Source organism: Tyto alba, unplaced genomic scaffold (assembly GCF_018691265.1).
Source record: "Tyto alba isolate M040663 unplaced genomic scaffold, T.alba_DEE_v4.0 Super-Scaffold_33, whole genome shotgun sequence".
Classification (NCBI taxonomy): domain Eukaryota; kingdom Metazoa; phylum Chordata; class Aves; order Strigiformes; family Tytonidae; genus Tyto; species Tyto alba.
Genome location: NW_024881308.1, coordinates 6,521,670 through 6,542,861, shown reverse-complemented (window position 1 = coordinate 6,542,861; position 21,192 = coordinate 6,521,670). Strand labels below are relative to the sequence as shown.

At 53.3% G+C, this 21,192-nt stretch overlaps 2 protein-coding genes across 2 annotated transcripts in view; one reads left to right on the top strand and one right to left on the bottom strand.

Annotated features, from left to right (window-relative positions):
- MATN4 (matrilin 4) overlaps positions 1-7,277 on the bottom strand; it is an 18,059-nt gene extending 10,782 nt beyond the window's left edge. The window contains exon 1 of the mRNA XM_042801267.1: positions 7,193-7,277. The gene's annotated coding sequence lies outside the window, so the exon portion shown is untranslated. The remainder of the gene's footprint in view (positions 1-7,192) is intronic.
- On the top strand, positions 4,297-21,192 carry RBPJL (recombination signal binding protein for immunoglobulin kappa J region like). Its single transcript, XM_042800743.1, has 13 exons — positions 4,297-4,443; positions 6,822-6,831; positions 7,164-7,236; positions 14,848-14,973; positions 16,514-16,584; positions 16,848-16,963; positions 17,840-18,014; positions 18,415-18,552; positions 19,111-19,220; positions 19,324-19,464; positions 19,819-19,974; positions 20,175-20,278; positions 20,704-21,192. The coding sequence occupies exons 1-13, from the start codon at positions 4,297-4,299 to the stop codon at positions 20,975-20,977; spliced, it is 1,641 nt and encodes a 546-aa protein (XP_042656677.1). The 3' UTR covers positions 20,978-21,192.

Sequence of the window (21,192 nt, the reverse complement as noted above, 5' to 3'; positions counted from 1 at the left end):
GAAGCAGGTAGATTGAGAAAGGGGTGAAAGGCTCAGGAGGTGGCAGTGCATTCACAGCCCAGGAAAAGCCCTGACCATAGTGTCACGAGGAAGAAAACAGGTTGGGGACTGTGGCTATGGAGTCATGAGCCAGGTCTCAGGTACAACCACATGCAAGACTTCATACATCTGGGCACATCAGCCTTTAGCTGAGATTTCCGTTTACGGCAAAAAACACACCACTCCAGCCACCTGCCTGGGCTTGGCAGCCATTTGGCACGCTGTGGGAGCAGCAGCAGCAGCTCTGCCCTGGCTCCGGACGCCACGAGAAGCCAGGACGAGGGATTGCCATGCATTGCAAGGAGTGGGGAACAGCCGGGAGCCCCTGACCGGGCACGCTATTACCCAACACGAGCAAAGCCAGAGGGCTGCCCCATGCAGCGTGCCCACGCACAGGAGGAGGCACTCAGAGCGTGCCTGGGCAGGCATGGCCCTGATGCCACACGTGCTACCAGCTACCAGCACGTATTTCTGTGCTGGAAACCCTGGCCGATGGTAGAGCAGCCCTAGGTGTGATATTCCTGAGACTCACTTGCCTCACCTGCCTCTCCATGTACCCTGTTTCGTTCTGCAGGGCTTTTCTTTGTGGAGACCCAACCAGGCAGTTTTGGCAGGCCATAATTCAACTCCCACATCAGTGTTATTTGATTAAAATGTCCAAAAAAACCCTAACGAAATAAGCTCAGGAGCCTAGATAAAGACTTCTTGTGCTTAGAACGCCAGAGTCCTACCAGGAAAACAGCAGAAAACCAGCAAAAGCTGGCCTCAGGCTGGAGGATGGGGAGAGAAATTTTCACATCCTCAGCAGGACAGCAAGTCCTTCAGATCCATGCCCGAGAGAAAGGCTGCCCAAAAAGCACAAATGGGACTAAGAGGATGGCCAAATTGCGTCTTGCCCCAGGCATAGGGGACAATGAAGCAACCAGAGCTACATGGAGAGATGCAGACAAATCAACCCGGAGGCACCTCGATGTCAGATTTTGCCGTGGAAACCCCAATGGACCGCTGGCATGCTGTCCATGTATTTGCAAGACCCTCACGACATGTGGATGCATAAAGCCTGGGACAGCCCTGGAGCTGGATCCACGCTCTCCTGGAGGGCTGCTCAAAGGTTGGTTTCTCCCAGCACAATCCACAGTCTCAAGGTACTCCATGCCTGCAGGTGCATGCCTCTCAGGGGTGCCTCTGCTGCCCACGAGCACTGCGCCCACCCTCAGGACCATTTTACAGGCAGCATTGACCTTGTGTGCAGCTCCAGCATCTCACTACTCATCCTCCACAGCAGGTGGGTAACGAGTTGCAAATCCCACAAGAGAGGACAGCAATACAGTTTTCAGAGCAAGAAAAAGTCAGGGAGCACAAGCGTGTTGAGACTAGGGAAATGGCATGAATTTCCAGCCAAAAATGGGGGCTTCCCCCCTTTTTAAGGACTGATGTGTCCTTGGTTCTTCCCAAACACACGTGTGGGAGAACAAGAGCAGACTCTTTCCAGGACATCACAGTACTCTGGTTACAACTTTACTGGGCCAAGTGCCACCTGGAAGTACATGTTTGAAAAACAAGGCTGTATTTCTCCAACAGCACATCATGGCTCCAAACCCAACAGGAGCGAATCGGCAGGAGTGCTGTAACAGGAAAACCTTGCTGGATGCATAAAGGACTTCTACTCTCCCCTTGTTCGCCCAAAGAGCCAATTCCCTGCTTTATGGGGCCCACTCCTACACCCACTAGGATTAGCATGTTGACAGGGAGGGCAGGAGGAAGACAGGTTCCTTGTCCAGGTCTGTTTGCAGGCTGAGTGACAGACATCTTTGTCTCACAGCTCATGGACTTAATACCATACAAGTCCCAACAGGCTTGTACTCTGAGATGACATTTGTCGTCCCCTCAGGAGGTAGATGCTGGATGCAGCAGTGGACAGAGCATCCCTTTCTAGATGTTCTCCACAACAGCATGTGCAGTCTTTCTCTGCCACCGACCGATTCCTAAAAGACCTCTCAGTGCTCTGCAACGCAGCTAGGAGGAAAGCCGCTTGCCTTGCCAGCCTCTTCACTGAAACGTGTTGTACCTGGGCTGCTGTGGCAACATCTGGCAAGAATAAATGCCATATTCACTTGTGAATTAAACATGGCCTTTCGAAGCCTGTGTTAAAGATCTAGCCAAGAGGAAAACATCAGATGGTCAGCCAGTCCTTGCTCAACTCATGATGTCAGGATAACTCCTATTTCAAAACTGCTAGTGGCATTTCTCTGTTCCTCAGGCTGCACTTGTCCCCTGAGCTGCATGACAGGCAAACTCAGCATCACTCCTAACTGGTATTTTAAGCAAAACTGGAGGGACCTTGGAACACTTTTAGATTTTGACGAAGAGTGATCAACAGGGGAAAGACCCACCTTACTGACTTTCTTTAAAAAGTAAATGCTCTTCTGCAAATGGGCCCCTGGAGGACAGCCAAACTGGGCCAAGAGACTTCAAACTTTGGAGGAAAGGATATCTGGGCCATTCAGAAGCTGAGGCAGCAATCCACTGCCCAAGTTCTGGGAGGAAGGTGTTACAGTGCATTTTTTTCCGCCAGAAATATACATGTTCAACCACAAAGGAAAGAGAAGTGACCCAGAGCAGCTCTTGGGCTGGGGCAGCGTTTGTCAGCAGAGCTCCTGATGCAGCAGAGGCGGCATCTCTAAGCAATGAGACTGAGAGTTACCAGCAGGATGTCTGTCTCCTGAATCTGCTGGGACCAATATCCCCAGCTGACCTCCAGCAAGTTTACACAGCACAGACAACCACAGAGAGCGCCTGCTATTTCATCCCCGCAATCATACATTCATTGCCTGACCTCCTTCTCTAAATCTTTATATCATATTTCTCACTCTGGAGACGTGACTCAATGTGTTGGCATAAGGAAATACACCAGCAAAATATTCTTGTGCCTCTCCCCTTTATCCTACCCATCCTGCTGTGTGTTTAATTGAAATAGCAGAAAGCGAGGAGTGTTTGGCGGCGGCAGAAAAGCACGTGGAGACTTTTTGGCCCTCCTCAAGACAGAAAAGCAAGCTGGTCGAATTCTTTGTCTAGATACTTTTCACAGGGAGAACCCCAAAGGTAGCACGGGAAACTGCTCTCACCTAACTTCACGGCTGCCACGTCCCTCTGACAGCAGGACAACTGCTGTTCCAGGCCCAGGATGCTGTCAAGCCACACGAGATGCACCAGAGCAGAACTTCCACCAGCGTTGCAGTGGCCCGTGGCCTCACTTCTGCCCACACTGATGAGCAGGTGCCTTGGGGACCCTTGTGCCTCAGCATCATCCTGTTGTCAGCACACATGGATGCCGTGTGGAAACCTCCTGCGAGACCTCCCCGGAGACTCAAAGCAGCATTTGAGGCCATGGCTGAGGACCACTTGACCTCAACCTCACCCCATGTGAGATTAGCCCTTTCTGGCCAACCTGTGAATAACGAGTTAAAATCATCTCATTCTGTTGCATTTACCAAGTTCTTGCCAAAGGTGCCTACAAGGTCTTTGCTTCCAGGACAGATTAGGGAACAGTCCGAGGTTGCTTCACTGAGGCTCTCGGGTCTCATGAGGCTCTCCAAGGAGAGTCCTACAGCATGGCATGAGGAACCAGGGACCAGGAGTGTCAAAGCCACTTGCCCAAGTCTGTGGGAAGCCTGTGGCAGAGCCAGGGCCTGGGCTGGCTCTCCCACCTGCATCCCGGGATGAGGGTGCAGACCCAGCCAGGGTGAAACAAGGGCACTTTAGACAGTTGAGGGAACGTCCAGATGTGCTTTAGGGAACCTGGGCACAGGGCAGCCGCTCTCATCCCCTCATCTGCCTCAACAACTTGACACGAGAGGTTCAGCAGATGAGAGGGAGAGCGAAATGGAGGAGCGGTAGTGAGATTGCTGCCTGGCATCTGAGCACAGACTGAAATGGTTTTTTGGGTCACTCTCATCCTGGCTGGTACCATTAAAGCCAAAGTAAGACGTGAAAAGAGAAAAAGAATGAGGGAGATGTCTAATGTGACACTTTGGGGAAGCCACCCAAGTCCAGCTGCAAGTGTAGGAGCTGTGAATACCCAAAGGCAGGGGTTTTCCATCTTTTTCACCTTGTGAACCCTGTTAATTTTCCAGCCAAGACAGACTCTCGTATAGTGGGTTATCTCTGCTGTCAATAGATCTGCTCCTACTGAGTCCTGCCGCAGACCAGGGACTCCTACGGGTCCACAGACTAAAATTCAAAGACTCCTGAACTTATATGTTGGCAATCAACCAGCAAAGCAGCATGACACAGCCCAGAGATGGGAAGGCTGAAGTCTGGAGAGAAACCAAGTTACTACCACCTCTCTGCAAGGGACCACAGCTGATCCTTACAGAAATCCCTGATGGGCACCAGAGGGACCAGGTTAGTGACGGGGTCGTGCGTGCAGCCGAAGGCTTGCAAGGAGAGAGATCAGAAGTTTGCAGACAAACGCACAGGCAAAGGCAGAAAGTTGCTAGGGAAGACGGATCCAGCCTCCAGTAAAAAACACCAGGAAGGACAAGCTGCCCGAGAATCAGAAAAGCTTCAGACACAGGATCAGGCACAGCAGCTCAGGGACAGCCTGCATGGAAGCGCTGCCATAGCTGTGCACCAGTCTCTGGAGTCTCCCAAGCACACACCTATACCCTCCCCTGCTTTAACAGAGCTGGTTTTAAACCCTTTACCTTTAGCCAGGACAGGAGAGGGAACCAAAGCCTTTTAAGTGCTATAAAAATGTTACTTGATACCTAAAGGTACAGCTGTGCTGCAAGTATCTACCTTGCTAGCCCACAGCAGGTAACAGAAAGTGCAAAGTCCGGGTCCCCACGCCGGGCTGCTCAAGGGAGCCCTTCGGCAGCTGTGTGAGCTCCCCTCCAGCCAGCGGAGCCCAAGCGATCAATCTGCTACTGTTTGGGCCCAAAGTGGAGAAAACACGATTACTGAGAGGTAATGACAAGCGGCAGGAGCCGCTCAGCCTCCTGGCACAGCTGGAGGAGACACGTGTGACATCTGGCACAAGAGGGACTGACTGGTTCTGGGGGACTAGCTGATTTTTATAAGTTTCTTTATAAGCACCACTCAATTTTTTACTTTTTTTTTTGCTGTGTTTTTTCTAGGTCCCATTTATTCACTCACAGGAGAGCTTGTCTGTAATTCCCATGTGCGTGTAGATACAAACACTACTTATCTGCCTCTCCATGTTTCAGCCCTATTCATCAAGCATTTGTAAATGGCATTTTATGAGCGCTGAGTTTTTAACAAGGCAGGCACACTGCTCCAAAGTGAACAAAGGGGCCCCTATTGGAAACTTTAAAGATGTTTAAACAAAGGCTTCTCTTGAAAACCTTTAACCCCTAATGCCAACCTCAAGGGAAATGCTATGTTATGAGCAATTGGAGCACAAACATCTTCTGTGACCGCAGATTGCCTACAACGGGCTGCCTTGTTGGCTACGTCTTTTCTGTTTGCTGCCATTGCCAACAAGGGCAGCTCCCGAGCCCATCTTGCACTGATCACATAAAATTTCTTTAGTTCTTCAAGAAAAAAGAAAGTTACAACTTCCACATAAATCAACAACAGCTTTTTCCAGTTGGATGCAGCAATACCCCTCCTGCTTCAATGGCAAGTGGCATTTTACTACAAACACCAAGATCTCTTCCATGCTCTCCAGACGGGAATTTGTATTTCGGATGAGGCCAAATTTATCCATATCCTGGTGGCAAATACCAAGGATGAGATCCGAGAACAGGTTTCCCCACACACACTTTTTGCTGATATCAAATGCCAATCTAATGAATCCCTGAAGAGATCACAAGAATACGCTTATGAAATGCAGCTTCTACTTGTTACTGAGAACCTGTACACTCACTGCCTGTGATTAATTGCTCCTGTTCTTGGAAAAAGAAAAAAAAAAAAAATTATCTTTACCGTCCAGAGACGCTACAGAGGGTCCCACAGGGACGACTTCACAGGAACTTTATAAATAATCTGGGCTTGACTGAAGCAAAAATCCTATGGGTTTAAGAAGAAGACATAAAGTTGTGTGCCTCATCTCAGAGTCTGGGCTTGGGACAGGCTCCTGTCTCGGATCCCTCTGTCCCCCCAGTCCCACTGCACACACGTGGGGGCTTCCTTGGAAGGGAGACAGTCCCAAATCCCTACCAGCCTTCTCACCGACACCGGTTCCCTGCGTCCCGGCGGGACTCGGCACCTCTCTGACCCGCAGCAGAGGCTGTCCTCACAGAATGGGGGCAAAACGCCAGCGGAGCACGTACCACCACACCGTGTAGCTGCTCAGCCCCACTTATCTCAGATGGCTGCGTGTTAGCACAAATACAATGAGTGCAGAATAATCTGATTTTCCAAACAAGTTTTCCCACATAATTGCTTGGAACAAAAGTGCCCAAAGCTAATTTTTCCCCATGAAATGACTGGAATTATACGCCACAGGCGGTTGATTGCTTGTGCAAACATATTTATGAGTATGCACAGGCTCAATTTTCCAGTCGTGCAGAAACAGCACATAAAAAACTTAGGGCACACTTTTAAGCTTATCGTTTTGCAGGATCTCGATCTCCTACTGCTCAGTACACCCTGCCCAGGTGTACCAGACCTTATTATTCTCTGCGAAAAGAGATCCTGGCTTGTATAAGCAGGAACCTGCCCGATCGCTAAGCAAAAGGTGAGCGGAGCAGGCAGACTGCGAACTGCACCATCCCGGCCGGGGGAAGAGTTCACATCCTCCGCACCGGCGCTGACAGACAGAGCGGGGTACCCTGCCCCCCCCCCACCCCACCGAAAGGTGCCCCCCCCGCCCCGCAGCGCTCGGGAGGGCAACGGCTGCCCCAACAGCACCCAGGCGGGGGGCTCCAGCCCACAGCTTTGGGGGTAAAACCCCCTGTTAAAGGCTCTGCTCTTTCCCACCTCCCCGCCACGGCTTTGGCTTTTTGCTCTTCATCGCTGCCCCCGCTCCCTGCCAGACCCACTCCAAGGAAAAGCCCCCTCCGGAGGCTGCCGACCCCCCCCCCCCGCGGCAGCGCTGGGCGCAGCCCCGCGGAGCCGGGCTCACCCTCACCCCCCTCCTCTCCTCTCCCTTCCCGCAGGGGCGGCGGCCGCGGAGCCCCCCACTCACCCGTGCCGGCCGCGGAGCCGCTCCCCGCCGCGCTACTGGGGCAGGTACGGCGGGCGCGGGGATGCGCGGGGCGCGGAGCGGTGCGCGGCTCGGGGCGCGGCAGCGGCAGCGCTGGGAGGCGGCGGGGCCCCACGGCGCATTTAACGGGGCGGGGGGGGGGGGGGGGGGGCGGCGGGGCGGGCACGGCCGATCCGCCCCGGCCCGGCCCCGGGGCAGCGGTGGGGGGGTTTGGGGTGGGGGGGAGGGGGGGGGGCGGGGAGGTGTCGAGCCGCCCGTCCCGGCGTGGGGGTGTCCGCGGGCTCCCGCCTCCCGCCCGCCCCGCGCGTCGTGTCCGTGCAGGTGCCCACGGGCGGCGGGAGCTGCGCGCAGGTGGGCGCGGCGGGGAGCGGAGCTGCGCGGGGCAGCGGCGCCGAGGTGGGGGCAGCGCCGGGGCCTGCGAGGGACCCCGCGGCCCGCGAGAGGCTCGCGCGTTTATTTTACTTTTCCTTTAAAAAAAAAAAAAAAATAAATTTTTTTTCCTTTTTTTTTCTTTTTTCTCTTTTTTCCCTTTTTTATTTTTTCTTTTTAAAATGTTTTTTTCTTTTTTCTTTTTTGTCTTAAAATTTTTCTCTTTATTTTTTCTCTTTAAAATGTTTAATTTTTTTCCTTTTTTCTTTTTTATTTTAAAAAGTTTTTCTTTAATTTTCTTCTTTCTTTCTTTCTTTCTTTCTTTCTTTCTTTCTTTCTTTCTTTCTTTCTTTCTTTCTTTCTTTCTTTCTTTCTTTCTTTCTTTCTTTCTTTCTTTCTTTCTTTCTTTCTTTCTTTCTTTCTTTCTTTCTTTCTCTCTTTCTCTTTCTTTCTTTCTTTCTTTCTCTCTTTCTCTCTTTCTTTCTTTCTCTCTTTCTTTCTTTCTTTCTTTCTTTCTCTCTTTCTCTCTTTCTCTCTCTCTTTCTCTCTTTCTCTCTTTCTCTCTTTCTCTCTTTCTTTCTCTCTTTCTCTCTTTCTCTCTTTCTTTCTCTCTTTCTTTCTTTCTCTCTCTCTTTCTCTCTCTCTTTCTTTCTTCCTCCCTCCCTTTCTCTCTCTCTTTCTCTCTCTCTTTCTTTCTTCCTCCCTCCCTTTCTCTCTCTCTTTCTTTCTTCCTCCCTCCCTCCCTCCCTCCCTCCCTCCCTCCCTCCCTCCCTCCCTCCCTCCCTCCCTTCCTCCCTTCCTCCCTTCCTTCCTTCCTTCCTTCCTTCCTTCCTTCCTTCCTTCCTTCCTCCCTTCCTCCCTTCCTCCCTTCCTCCCTTCCTCCCTTCCTCCCTTCCTCCCTTCCTCCCTTCCTCCCTTCCTCCCTTCCTCCCTTCCTCCCTTCCTCCCTTCCTCCCTTCCTTCCTTCCTTCCTTCCTTCCTTCCTTCCTTCCTTCCTTCCTTCCTTCCTTCCTTCCTTCCTTCCTTCCTTCCTTCCTTCCTTCCTTCCTTCCTTCCTTCCTTCCTTCCTTCCTTCCTTCCTTCCTTCCTTCCTTCCTTCCTTCCTTCCTTCCTTCCTTCCTTCCTTCCTTCCTTCCTTCCTTCCTTCCTTCCTTCCTTCCTTCCTTCCTTCCTTCCTTCCTTCCTTCCTTCCTTCCTTCCTTTTTTTTTTTTCCCCTTTCATCTTCCCCTGCTGTGGGAGTACACCTGGGAGCCCCATAAACTCAGAACATCCTAGAAAAAGGAAAATCCAAACTTAATATCCATTTGATCTACAGTGCCCCGGGAGTTTATGAACCTCTGCAGGTAGTGACTGCAGTGTGGGGAGGTGGGTTTGAACCAGGGAGCTCTGAGGGCTGTAGAGCCTCAGGTTGATCTTCCAGTAAAAAGGTCAACTGATGTGCCCACCTGTAGTGATGGAGATCATCAGCAGAGGCTTCTCAGACATCCTGGAATTGCCTTTCCCAGCCTTCCACCACTTCTCAGCAGTTAGATCAATCTAGTGGTGGTAGGAACTACCTTTAGTGCTTTATAGGACTGCATTTCAGTGCTTTAACAGCACTTTCCTTCCTCTTTGCATCAACATCAATGGCTACATGAGGTCAGAGAAAGGAGACCAGTAAAGCACCCACATTAGCTAAATTTTCTAGCAGACAAGCCAATACTGGATTATCCAGCTCGGGCATTTTGAGGGTGCTGGTGCTGCTGGGGCAGGCGCAGGGCAGCCGGGAACATGCCCGGGGTGACCACCCCGGCTGGCTCCCGGTCCCCCGCAGAGCTCACCGCCGCAGGGCTTTCGTGCTTCCTCTTCTCGGCTGGTGTTTGCCGTTGGTGTGGTCAATAAATCCCCCAAGCCCAGAAAAGGCTGAATTTCACTTGTGTGTGCAGTGAGGAAAATATAGGATTTATAAATACCCATGCATATACAAGGGCTTGTGGGTTGGATTGGTCTGGATTAAAGAAGGTATTGAAAAATGAGGGGAGCCAGAAACTGCAGGCTTCTCATTTCTGTGATTTCTAATGGCTTTTCCTTTTGCATAAACATTGCATTGACTCCATACCCAAGAGCACTGCAGGCATTTTCTCCCCTGCTCTGTACAAAATATAACCCAGACCTCTAAAATGGATATTTTTTTTTATTAGTATGTTTGGTTTCCCCAAGCTGAGGAAAGAACAATTGCCCTCTGTGGCAGCAAGTCCCCAGCAAGCTGCAGGGCAGCCATCTCCTCTGTGAGGGAAAAGCAGCAAATTCAATCTTGATGCTTGAATTCAGTGTTACCTGCACTTGAGGACACTATTACCATGAGTTAAACTTCTTGCATAAAGAGTCAATTTGAAGACCCGGTTGCTAGTAGCTGCTGGGATTGTATTTTGTTCTCCTGAGTTGGGCACTTTCATTACCAGGGGACCAAAAAAATCAGATGCCTTCCTCTGCAGTCTGAGCTGGTGAACGGGGGTGAACTGGAAGGCAGCAGTGCGGAAAGTGATTTGCTTCTCCTGGTGCCTGTAAAGTGCTTTTTCTGCTCCTGCGGTTGCCCAAAGGTGCCCACACGGGGTGTTTTGGGACTCCCCGGCCTGACCTGCCCTCGCAGAGCAGGAGGTGATGTGGGGACTGGGATACGTCCCGCACCGTGAGCTCTCACTGTCTCGGCGGGGACGTGCGACCCGGCGGCGGGGGAAGCTGAGCTGGGAAGGCCCCTGGGTTGGGCTCTGCCCGGTTTGTGGCAGGGCGGCAGCCGGAGCGGGATGCCAGGATGCACCCGGCCGCGGCGCACAGCCCTGCCCAACCCACCGGGACCAGAAAGGAGAAAATGCATTTCCCAGCTGGAGGCAGGACAAAGAGCTGAGTGATGCCCCCCACATTCACTGCTGGGAAGGCGAGGGCTAATTTTCAGCTGTGGTGTTAAACATCAGCTCTCCTAAAATCGGCGATGTGGCTGCAGGGTCTGGCCCTACCAAAGCCTCTCGGCGCCTGCCTGCGTTCCCTGCCTGCCCACATAAAACAGCCCTTCACGAGATGGTCCAGCTGTGTGGCTCCTGGGAAAAGCACACAGGGCACTCCACCTTTTCTGCTTCGTTTCCCATGGAAGTGGGCACAGCAACACGGCCAGGGCTTGCAAATACCCACGGGTGCTCTGGGTGTCTCCCACCTCCAACATCAGGGCAGAGCCACCCCTGAGATGCACCTCAAAGTGCGCTCGCACCCGCTCCTGAGGCACAGCCTGACCTAAAGAGAGGGAAAAGCCTTGGTGGTAAGTGATGCCAGGTTGAGCAGGGAGGGGGAAAGGCTTACAAAAATCAATGTAGGAGAAAGGTGATGGCTCCCCCCTTGCTCCCCCCCTGCTTCCACATAATGCCTAACTGTGTGCGAGAGCAGTCAAGTCCCAGCTGAGACCTCAGGCTCTGAAAAGAAGGCTTTTAGCATGAGCTCTAAGAGCCCGGCCCATGCAGTGCTGCTAACATGACACTGAACTAACACTGCACTACAATCAAAGCATTTTAATAATTTAATATAATAAATGTCAGAAGGAGTGAATAATTCCCTGTAACCCTGAGGAGGCTGTAGGTGCCAGAAGGAGCCAAGTGGGTATACTGAGCTGCTTTAGCAATAGCCCTTTGACTCTCCAAAGGTAAATTTAAACCAGATGATGGATGTTGGGTGGTCGCCTCCACGGGCAGAATGGCGAGCACTGTTCAGAAGTGCGTCACTGAAACAATTTAGCCCCAAAATTTGGAAGCCAATGGCTGCAGAGAACAGACAAAGAAAAGAAAACCAAGTTCCTCCAGCTACACATCAAATCGGAAGAACTACGGTCTGTTTACCTGCCTTTGGCATGCACGTTCCCACTTTAAGCAGTAAATAGCATCTGGATAATTATTCCAGAAGGCTCTTTAATAAGCTCCGGGCAGTAACCCACGTGCCTCTGGCATTACATACGGATGGCAGGGAGCAGTGATACCTGCACAAGCCTGGCCCTGCCCCGAGCCGGTGCGGTAGGAGGCTCTGCGGAGCAGGCGTTGCTGCTGGCCACGCTGTCAGCACATGTCTTAATCCAGAGATTTTGGCAATTTGCTCCTGAACACTCCCTGCCGCTGCCTGGCCTCGGTACCAGGCTGTTCCTTACTGCTCTGATGGGTTAATGGGAGAGGATCCCTCCAGTAGCTCCCAGCCCAGCATGGATGGGCACTGGTGAGCGTGTCGGTGCTGGTGGGTGACACTAACAGGATGGAGCATCTGTCCCCAGAGCTGAGACACGAGCAAGGACCCAAATCTATGCTCCTTGTTTTGCACTGAGGACTGAATGGTGAGACTCACCAAGAAAGAATTCACACACCCAGCCTGGTTCTCCCCTGCTCTGTGCCCATTGTCTCTGACAAACTAAGGACAAAATGCTACCGAACAGATCCAGCGAGGTTTAGCACTCATTTTTCACTGTGTTACATTAGTGTAAAAGAATATCCAGCGTCAGGCCAATGGACAGACTTTTCCTTGATCCATTTCCACATTTATCCCAATCACAATCAGTAGTTCTGTAAAAAGGAAAAAAAAAAAAAAAAAAAAAAAAACTTTTGCGGAGAGATTCCCAAATGGTTCTTTTAGATGAAGGGAAAAATTGCAAAGGCAGATCAAAGCTGAAATCACACTATTGCTTGGCAGCACAGGAGTCAGACAGCTGCAGATTGCCATTATGGAAAATGATAAATAACTTTCTTATGGGATCTCTTGGGCTTTGCAAAGATATAAACCATTCAGTAGATAGAAAGGTTGGAGTGAAGCTTTTCAGCAAGACTAAGTAACCCACCCTGGAGTGGGCACTGGTGGGATACTGGTTGGTAAAGCTCGACTGCAGCATGCTGGAGCGGGCGTCTCCCAGCCCTGCGACGGAGGGTCGGAGGGAACAGATCCAGCCCTGGCACAGGAGCTGTTACAGGCGAGCGGAGGTTCTATCTGGAGCTCCTTCTGCCTTGACCTGGTGCCAGCCGGGGTGAGCCGTGGCTGAGCCCAGAGCCATGTGCTGGCAGCAGCGCTGGGGCTGCCGCGGGGAGAGGGGCTCGGTTACAGCGCAGTCAGCAACGGGCTCGCCATGGCCATAAAACATTCATTTCCCAGACACAGAGCAGCAGCTAATGCTGTGGGTGACACTGGCACCGGCTGTAAATCTGATTTTGGCAGAGCTCTGTTGATCTCTGCTTGCTGGTGATCCGGCTAACACATCTAGGATAGAGAATGGAGAACAAGGAGGGCAGGAGATTATGTTGACCATCTAGTAGCCAAACAGAGCAGTGATGGGAAAATCTGTGGAGCGGAGAGCCTCAGTCCCTGTGGGACTACCCAGAGGAGACGCTGGGTAAATATTTGCTTGTATGGAAGATGTGTTTGTCTTCCACACACAAACAGGACAGCATCTGCTCCATCCACAACATGGGAAGGCTGGAAGTGAAGGGATATACGTTTAAAGTGAATTGTAACATGGGTCCTAGAAACTGTGAAGGGCACAGCCTTTTTAGAACACACGTGTTGCACTGGGAAGAACAGAATTGGCAGGTGAACTCTTCTAAAAGGCTGCTTGGGATGACTGCTTGCTGCTTCTCTCCCTGGGAGCTTGCTCTGGCCTCTGAGCCCAGCAAGAGCTCACCACAGCCTGCCTTGGGTGCTTGGCAGGATGAGATTTACCTCTCTTCACGCATCTGATCATTTATGCCCTCAGTTACTCTCCATTTCTAGACCATTTAAGAGGAAGAAAGACTGTTTTTATAGGGATGCTCCACTCTGTACCTCCTGGAAGACTTTCCCTCGGTGGCCATGGCTGATAGCCCCCATCCTCACCGCTTCTCCTCCAAGTGATCCCCCGGCACTGCCCGCTGTCCCTGACTGCTTCCTCCCCGTGGCTCAGCAATGTGTTTGCAGCTGTGCCTGGGGCTTCACAGCCTTCTCTGGCCACTGCTGTTTCTCTCTGTCTCTGATGTGAGGCCATCACTGTGTGGGGAGGTCATGAGTGACCCCCAGCAGCTTTGGGAACCAGAGCCTGAAGCCAGTTTCCATACAGCTTTCTCTCTCTTGAGGAAACTGGATCTGGTTTGGGTCTGATGCTCATCCAGGTGGGTCCAAAACCATCCCCTGGGCACGCAGAGCAGAAACACAGAGCTGCTGTCCAAATACCAGCAGGCACAAACACCCCTTTGGAGCAAGGCAAGTGAGCTCAGCACACAGAAGTGAGCTCGGGTTTAAGTCAAGACCTTTTCATAACCAGCCAGGCCGGGTCCCCTTGGTAGGAGCAATTTCTTGAGTGTGCCCAGCTGCCACAACCCAAACATGGGCAGATGTGCCAAGGAGGGGCTCCTGCCCAGGCAGCACCCCTTCCCTCTCCTCTGGTTTCGCCTTATCCAGCTGAGGGTGCTCAGGGGGGTTAGGGGCTTTCAGTAGGTCAGGAGCTAGTGTTCTTCGGAAGGGTGGTCTCGCCTCCTCTGAAAGCCAGTTGGCACCGCAGAAGGTCTCCTCAGCAGACACCCCATAATGCTCCCCCTCTCATCCCCCAGTTCTTGCACATGTGTCCCAGGTGGCAGGGCAGGGCACCTCAAGCTTGGACCCAACTCATCTCTCCCTAGCCAGTTAACGCCCAACCTACTAAGTTAGGAGAGTTAAATGCCGGCTGCATGGGAACTCCTTCCAGTTAATAGAACAGAAGGAATCAGAAAAAACACCCACTTCTTAGGTCTCAGAGAAAAATGCAGCTATTTTCACCCAACAGCCCTTGCAGAAGCTAACGAGCAGCTCCTCCTTGCATGACAGCTCCCCAGCTGCACTCACGGCTCAGCAGCATCATTTTCCTTCTCACCAAAAAGCCATACAGCAAGAAGCACATCAGGTGAAAAAACAAATTAATAATCAATTAGAGCACTGCTACCATCGTGTGGGACTGGAGGTCTTAGAAATCCATGTTTCAGAGCTATAAACTACATATAGGGCCCTCTGTGTGTTTGATCAAAAACTGATGAAGCAGTTATTCAGTTATCCAAACTTTGTATTTTTCAGTACCAGCCCTGGTGTTGCAGCAGCTGAGATGCTCTCTGCGCTCCAGTGCTTTCCGACAGGAAAGCCTTTGCACCTTCCCCACCCCGTCAGGCTGGGCACGGCGGGAGCCCCAGGCTCCCTGCTCGGCGTGGGGCTGGCAGGGCAAGGCGAGGAGCCCGGTTCTGGTGTTACAGTGCCGGGGACCGCTGTCTTGTAGATCCAACCTGTACCAAACCAACCTGCTTCGAGACGGCGTGCGGAGGTACCTGCAGCTGCCAGCAGACCAGACTGTACTGATACTGCATGCCAAAGTCGCACAGAAGTCGTACGGCAACGAAAAAAGGTAGGCGATCACTCCAGCTTCTCTGATAGCTGCTTCCAAACCCAGCTACCTAAAGCTCAGTTTCAGCCTTGCTAGATTTCTCTGATCTAAACTGATGAAGCAGATGATTTAACATATTCCCTCTCCATCCACTCATGACCTCTTTGCATCCAAACCCATTGTTTAGTTTTCATGAACTGAATAACACAAGAAGACTATTAACCCCCACCCACATCCATCCCAGTTAGACATTCCTAGTGGTTAGGTTCCTCCTGTGAAATACTGGAGAGCAGAAAGATGAAGTAAAAGAAGGAAAGTTACTATTCAAATCTTATCGCCCAAGAATTAAATTAGAAATATGAAGAAGAGGAAATGTTAATGTTTTAAGTGCTCTGGAAACCTTATCTTAAAATCTGAACAGCCACGGCAGGGACTGGGGTGTTTCCATCAATGCCCAGGGTCTCCAAAAGCTGCTATTTTTGAAAATCCTTCCCGCACTGCAAAAACACCTTGAGGTTCTGGCTTGAATCTCCAAAATTGCTGTTCCTGGGCAGTGATGTCAGACCGTGGCACTGTAATATAATTAATCCTCCATTAATCCTTGTGATATAAATAATTCTCTGTTATTATTGAGTGTGGAGGTAGCTATGAGGCGACGAGCTCTACCTCTAAGGCATAACCCACCCAGACCCCAGCAACCCCAGGAGACAGCTCTAGGCTGCGCTGGCTGTGCCTACAAAGTCCTCATCACATCCCACCTCCTGCCAGGGGCTGCTGGTCCACAGTTAAAGGTTTTATTTCAGGACTGGGTCTCCCAGCCAGGAGGGAAGCCCTCGTATCACTGAGCCTCTTTCCCCTGCTCCAGACCCTGTGTAAGGGATGAGTGTGAAAATCAGATCCCAGGTCTGGAGAGGCAGAGAAAACCAGCACAGAGCTCCCAGGTTAAAGTTTAAAGGTGCTGGTGCCATTTTTCTTCATGGTGGGAGTCAGTGGCCCGTGCTGTGGATGACTTCTTTAAATAAACCTGTACCCAGGACTTTAGGGCTCTGAAATATCCAACCCCCTGCACTGGTGTTTTCTTTGCTAGCGCCTTACCCGGTATCAAGAGAAGATGAATTTGCACCATTCACACAAGTACAAAGACAGTGGAAACCCAAATAAAACACAGGAAAATAGGTTTCTAAAACCCTGGCTATAGATTTATTTGCGTTGGGCTCTGAATCTGGCTGTGAATGCAAACTCTGTTCCCGACCTGCCGAAACTCCCACATGGCAGGCGGGCAGAGGCAGGGGGCCCAATCCCCGCTCAGCTTGGGGCGGAGGGAGGCCAAGGCACCCTGTCCTCCCCTCCTGGGCCCATCCCAGGGCCAGCGGGCTCATGGCCACCTCCGGCCAGCCCTGCCTGCGCCCCCCAGCCGGGGGTCCCCAGACCCTCTCAGGTTGCTCCCAGTGTTGGTGAGCCCCGGCGAAGGTCTCTGCTCTCAGCGCAGCCATCCCATCACCCCTGAACACCTTTTCTGCACGCTGAAGTACAGTAAGAAAATGCCTTCTTGTCTCTGCAGGTTTTTCTGCCCCCCACCTTGCGTTTACCTGAGTGGGCCTGGATGGAAGTTAAAACAGGAGCAGATAAAAGGTAAGCACTGGGAAGCATCCCTGGACCTTGCCTCCCTCCCTTCCCGTGCCACAGAGAATTGCCCTCTGCCTCCATAAAGGGGAGAGTGACCCAGTTTATTTTATCTTTGTCCCCCAAACTCCTCTTTCCCCCTTGAGGCTGAGCCCTCTACGGTCCAGACCCGGGGAGGGCTGGAGCCTGGGCCACCCACCACGCCTGGAGGAGCCGAGCCCATGCCTGTGCCTGTGCAGGGGCTGGAGTGTGCTTCTCCCCATCTCTTCCAGCCAGGGACCTGGGAGATGCAGATTTTCGGGTGCGTGGGTACATGGGGCTGGACAGCATGGGCAGCACCCTGATGGAGACTCAGAAGCTCAGCTTTGAGGAGCAGCCGGATGCGAAGGTAAAACCTGCTGCTCTCTGGGGCTGTGGGGACCCCTCTCACGCAGGGACCGGGCTGTCCCTGGTGTCACCCCACACCCTGGGATGTCACATCATCCCCTTCCTCAGGATGGCACAGTCCTTCCTTCCCAGCCGTCGCTCTTGCTCTGTTGCCGTGTTGTGGCACGCGTGGAAGCCCGAGCAGCCAGGCAGGCTCCCCTGCCTTGCAAAGAGCCCTGTCTTTCTTTGGCACCATCTTTTCAGGTCGACAGCCCTGTGGCAGGCGAGCTGCCAAAATCTGCACAGCTCCCTCAGCCCTGGTACCTTCTCCCGATGAGCAGCACTGCTGCTTATCGCAGAATGAAAGCCTGCTCTTTCATTTGCAGACAAACAGCTAAAAAAAAAAAAAAAACCCAATCGATCCCAAAGTTCAAGAGCTTCAGCAGAGCTCTGGCATCTTTTGATAGGGGGAAAAAAAGAAGAAAAAGCATTATCTGGGGTCCCTGAAGAGTGCGGGGTCTGAATCAGGCCAGAAACCTTACAAAAAGAGCCTTTGTCTGCAGTGCTTGCGTTGCTGCTAAGGCACGGCGTATCGGCCAGGACGGCAGGGAAACCATAAACCCAGGGTGATTTCTCATGTTATGTGGGATAAATCACACGTGAACATTCATTTCCATGAGGAATTCTCTGCCCCCAGTGTAAATAAAGCTTCTGCCGATCCCTAGCTCTTCATTCCACCTGTAATAACATCTCCGGTCGTTTCCCCCTTTAAATGAACGCAGGGCTCTTTGAAAGGGCACTATTATGTCCTTGCGGGGTGGTGAGGAGGGTGAGGAGGGCGAGGAAGGCTGGCAAGGCTGGGCTGGAGCTGCCAGCAGCCCCTCTCGGCCCTCGGCAGGGCTTCAGCTGTGCCAAGGCGCTGTACATCTCGGACGCGGACAAGCGCAAGCATTTCCGCCTGGTCCTGAAGCTCTTCTTCAGCAACGGGCAGGAGATCGGCACCTTCCACAGCAAGCTGATCAAGGTCATCTCTAAGCCCTCACAGAAGAAGCAGTCACTGAAGAACACGGACCGTGCGTACGGGGATGGCTTTGCAGGGAGGAAAGTGGGTGCGAGCCCAGGGTGGGATGTTGTCTGAGGGCTCACGGCTTGGCTCCAGAGCGGTCCAGGCTGGTCCCGAAGCCCATGGGCATCCCCAAAAGAGGAAGTATCTGGATATGTTGATGTCTCATTTCCAAATGGTTCACCCTCATGCCAGTGTGCTCCCCACGCCATGGGATTCACCTACACCTCTGAAAAGCCCAGCTGGGCTGGCACTCACATACAAAGGCAGACGGGGGGGGGGGGCAGTGCTGGCTCCTGCCAGGCTGGTTACACTGGTAACCAGGACTTGTCCTCCCTTGGCTTGACAAAGCCATAGTTCAAGCCATGCATAGACCTGTCAAGCACTAACCCAGCCACTTCTCCTTGCAGTCTGCATCTCCTCAGGCTCCAAAGTCTCTCTCTTCAACCGTCTGCGCTCCCAGACTGTCAGCACCCGCTACCTCTCTGTCGAAGGGGGAGCCTTCATCGCCAGCGCCAGGCAGTGGGCAGCCTTCACCCTCCACCTGGGTAAGGACCCGCACGGGGCCGCTGGCACTGGCCATGCCCAGGGCTGCCTGCCTCCAGCCCTGGCTCTCCCCTCCGGCAAAGCCAGTTCCTGGGGGCAAAAGGGGTGGGAATTAGCCTGGGGATGCAGGAACCTGACTCAGGTCTCACCTCTGCCTGGTGTTCCTGGTGTGTCTCTGGAGCCAACAGCTGTTTCCCACTGGTTTTGAGGGTTGGTGTCATGCTCTGAGGGCATGTGGGCTGTGACTGGGGCAGCAAGAGCTGTGTCGGTCTGGAGGCTCACAAATCCAAGTGAGTCATTTGCCTGGAAGAGGCCTGAGCCCAGCAGCATCCCTGCCCATGCTGCCTCCTCCAGTGGTGTCCCTGCAAGGTACCGCATCCCAGTCCTGCTCTCCTGTGCTGGGCTCCCAGGGAGCAGTGGTTTCTCCAAGCAGCAAGTACCTGCAGAGCAGAGAAAGCAATAAGCAAGCACCGGGAGCATGCCCAGACCTGTGCATAGCAAGGTTGACCTGCTCCCCAGCTGCTCGGGCTGGTGACTCTGCCTCTCTCTTTCCCGGCAAGCCGATGAGCACTGCGCCCGGAGCGAGTTCCCGCTGCGGGAAGGCTATATCCGCTACGGCTCCGTGGTCCAGCTCGTCTGCACGGCCACCGGCGTCACCCTGCCTCCCCTGGTAAGTCTCCATCCCATCCCTGCGGTGTCGGGCACATGGAACTGGCTGCTCCGTGGCTCCGACCGCAGGGTACCGTCCCTGGGATGCTGCTGCCACCCCGCAGATCATCCGGAAGGTGACGAAGCAGTATGCCATGCTGGATGTGGACGAGCCCATCTCCCAGCTCCACAAATGCGCCTTCCAGTTCCAGGGCAGTGACCACATGTACCTGTGTCTCTCCACGGAGAAAGTGATCCAGTTCCAGGTACAGCAGCGTGCGGAAGGGGTGGGGGCCCCCAGGGTGCTCCCTGTCCTCTCTCCAAGCTCCTCTGTGTTGCTGCTGTCTGGGGAACGTGTCACTGGGAAGGGTCTTCCAGCAAAGGCGGTTTGCATACAAATCAAGGTCAGAACTGCTGCAAAGTCATCTGCCTTCAGCTTGCCTGCTTTGGTGGGGACACTGTCACTGGGGTCTTTGCAAAGGCATCATGATCCCTGTTTCCCAGTGAGCAAAACAGTCACTTGCTGAAACTGAGGCACTGGGGACAGAAGCCAGGCATCCTGGCCTCCGTCCCCTGCCATCCCCACTGCAGTGTGTTTGGAGCTGTGACACTCTCTGCAGGCATCTCCCTGCCCGAAGGAAGCCAACCGGGAGCTGCTGAACGATGGCTCTTGCTGGACCATCATCGGCACCGAGACAGTGGAGTACACCTTCAGCGAGAGCCTGGCCTGCGTCCGCGAGCCTGTCAGCCCCGTGCCGCTCATCGCTGCCCTGCAGGTAGGCACAGAGCTGTCCACAGCCCACCCCCTCCTCTCTGTCACCTGCCTCCATCGTGGCTCCTGCTCCTGAGCCCTCGCGCCCACGCTTGGCACCTCCCAGTGTTGGGATGCTGCGGGAATGGGATGTGCAGGGAGAGCATCGTGCGGGAGAAGGAGTCTGGCTCGTTCCACCACGTAACACCCTGCCACCCGTCACAGCTCACAGGCGGTGGGGACGTGGCCATGCTGGAGGTGCAGGGGGAGTATTTCCACGCACACCTCAAGGTCTGGTTTGGAGATGTGGAAGCAGAGACGATGTACAGGTAACGTGGCCGAGGGGGCTGGGGAGCAGGCAGGGAACAGCAGCCGGGTTTGGGCTGTGCTGGGCAGCTCTGGGAGGGACGTGGCTGCCACCCTGGGGGACAGGGGCACTTACACTGCCCGTTCTGTGGGAGCAAGCGTGAGCACTGCAAGGAGAGGCAGGGACAAGTCTGGCTGGTGCCTGCTCTCTGCCCTGGCTGTAGTCTGGGGATAGCGGTGGGTGGGGGACAACAGGGACCTCAGGGGACTGCAAACGACCAAACAGCTCTGACAGAGAGGAATGAAACACCAGGGAGGAGAGGGGAAACTGGCTGGAGGCTTCACACTGAGCTCCAGGCTGGAGAAGATGTGCTGGCACTCACTGCCAGCTGCTCCTGCATGGGACCCTCCTTGGCTAATGCACGTCTTCCTCTCCCGCTGTTCCCAGGAGCCCCAAGTCCCTTGTGTGCGTCGTTCCCGACGTCTCTGCCTTTGGCAGTGACTGGAGGTGGCTGCGCTACCCCATCACAGTCCCACTCCTGCTGATCAGGGATGATGGCCTCATCTACTCCAGCTCGTTCACATTCACCTACACTCCAGAGCAGAGCTTCATCCCAGGGCAGCAGATCCTCTCAGATGTCCCCCAGGACTCAGACAAATTACTTGACAGCATCCATCAGGAGTTCACCAGGACCAACTTCCACCTCTTCATGCAGAGCTAGCGAGCTGGGCAGGCAGAGTCTTGGCCTCGCCACTGCCCCGGGGCAGGGGAGCAGCCCTGAGCCCTGCCAGGGTTCCCCAGCTGGGGCTTGGGGTGGCCCTGCCGAAGGCTCCTCTCCACATATCGACTGCCCACCATGTTATTGTGAGTTGCTGACTTGTCTCTTTTTCATGGCAGCATCTCACCTTGCTGAGATCTCACATGAGAGCATCAATA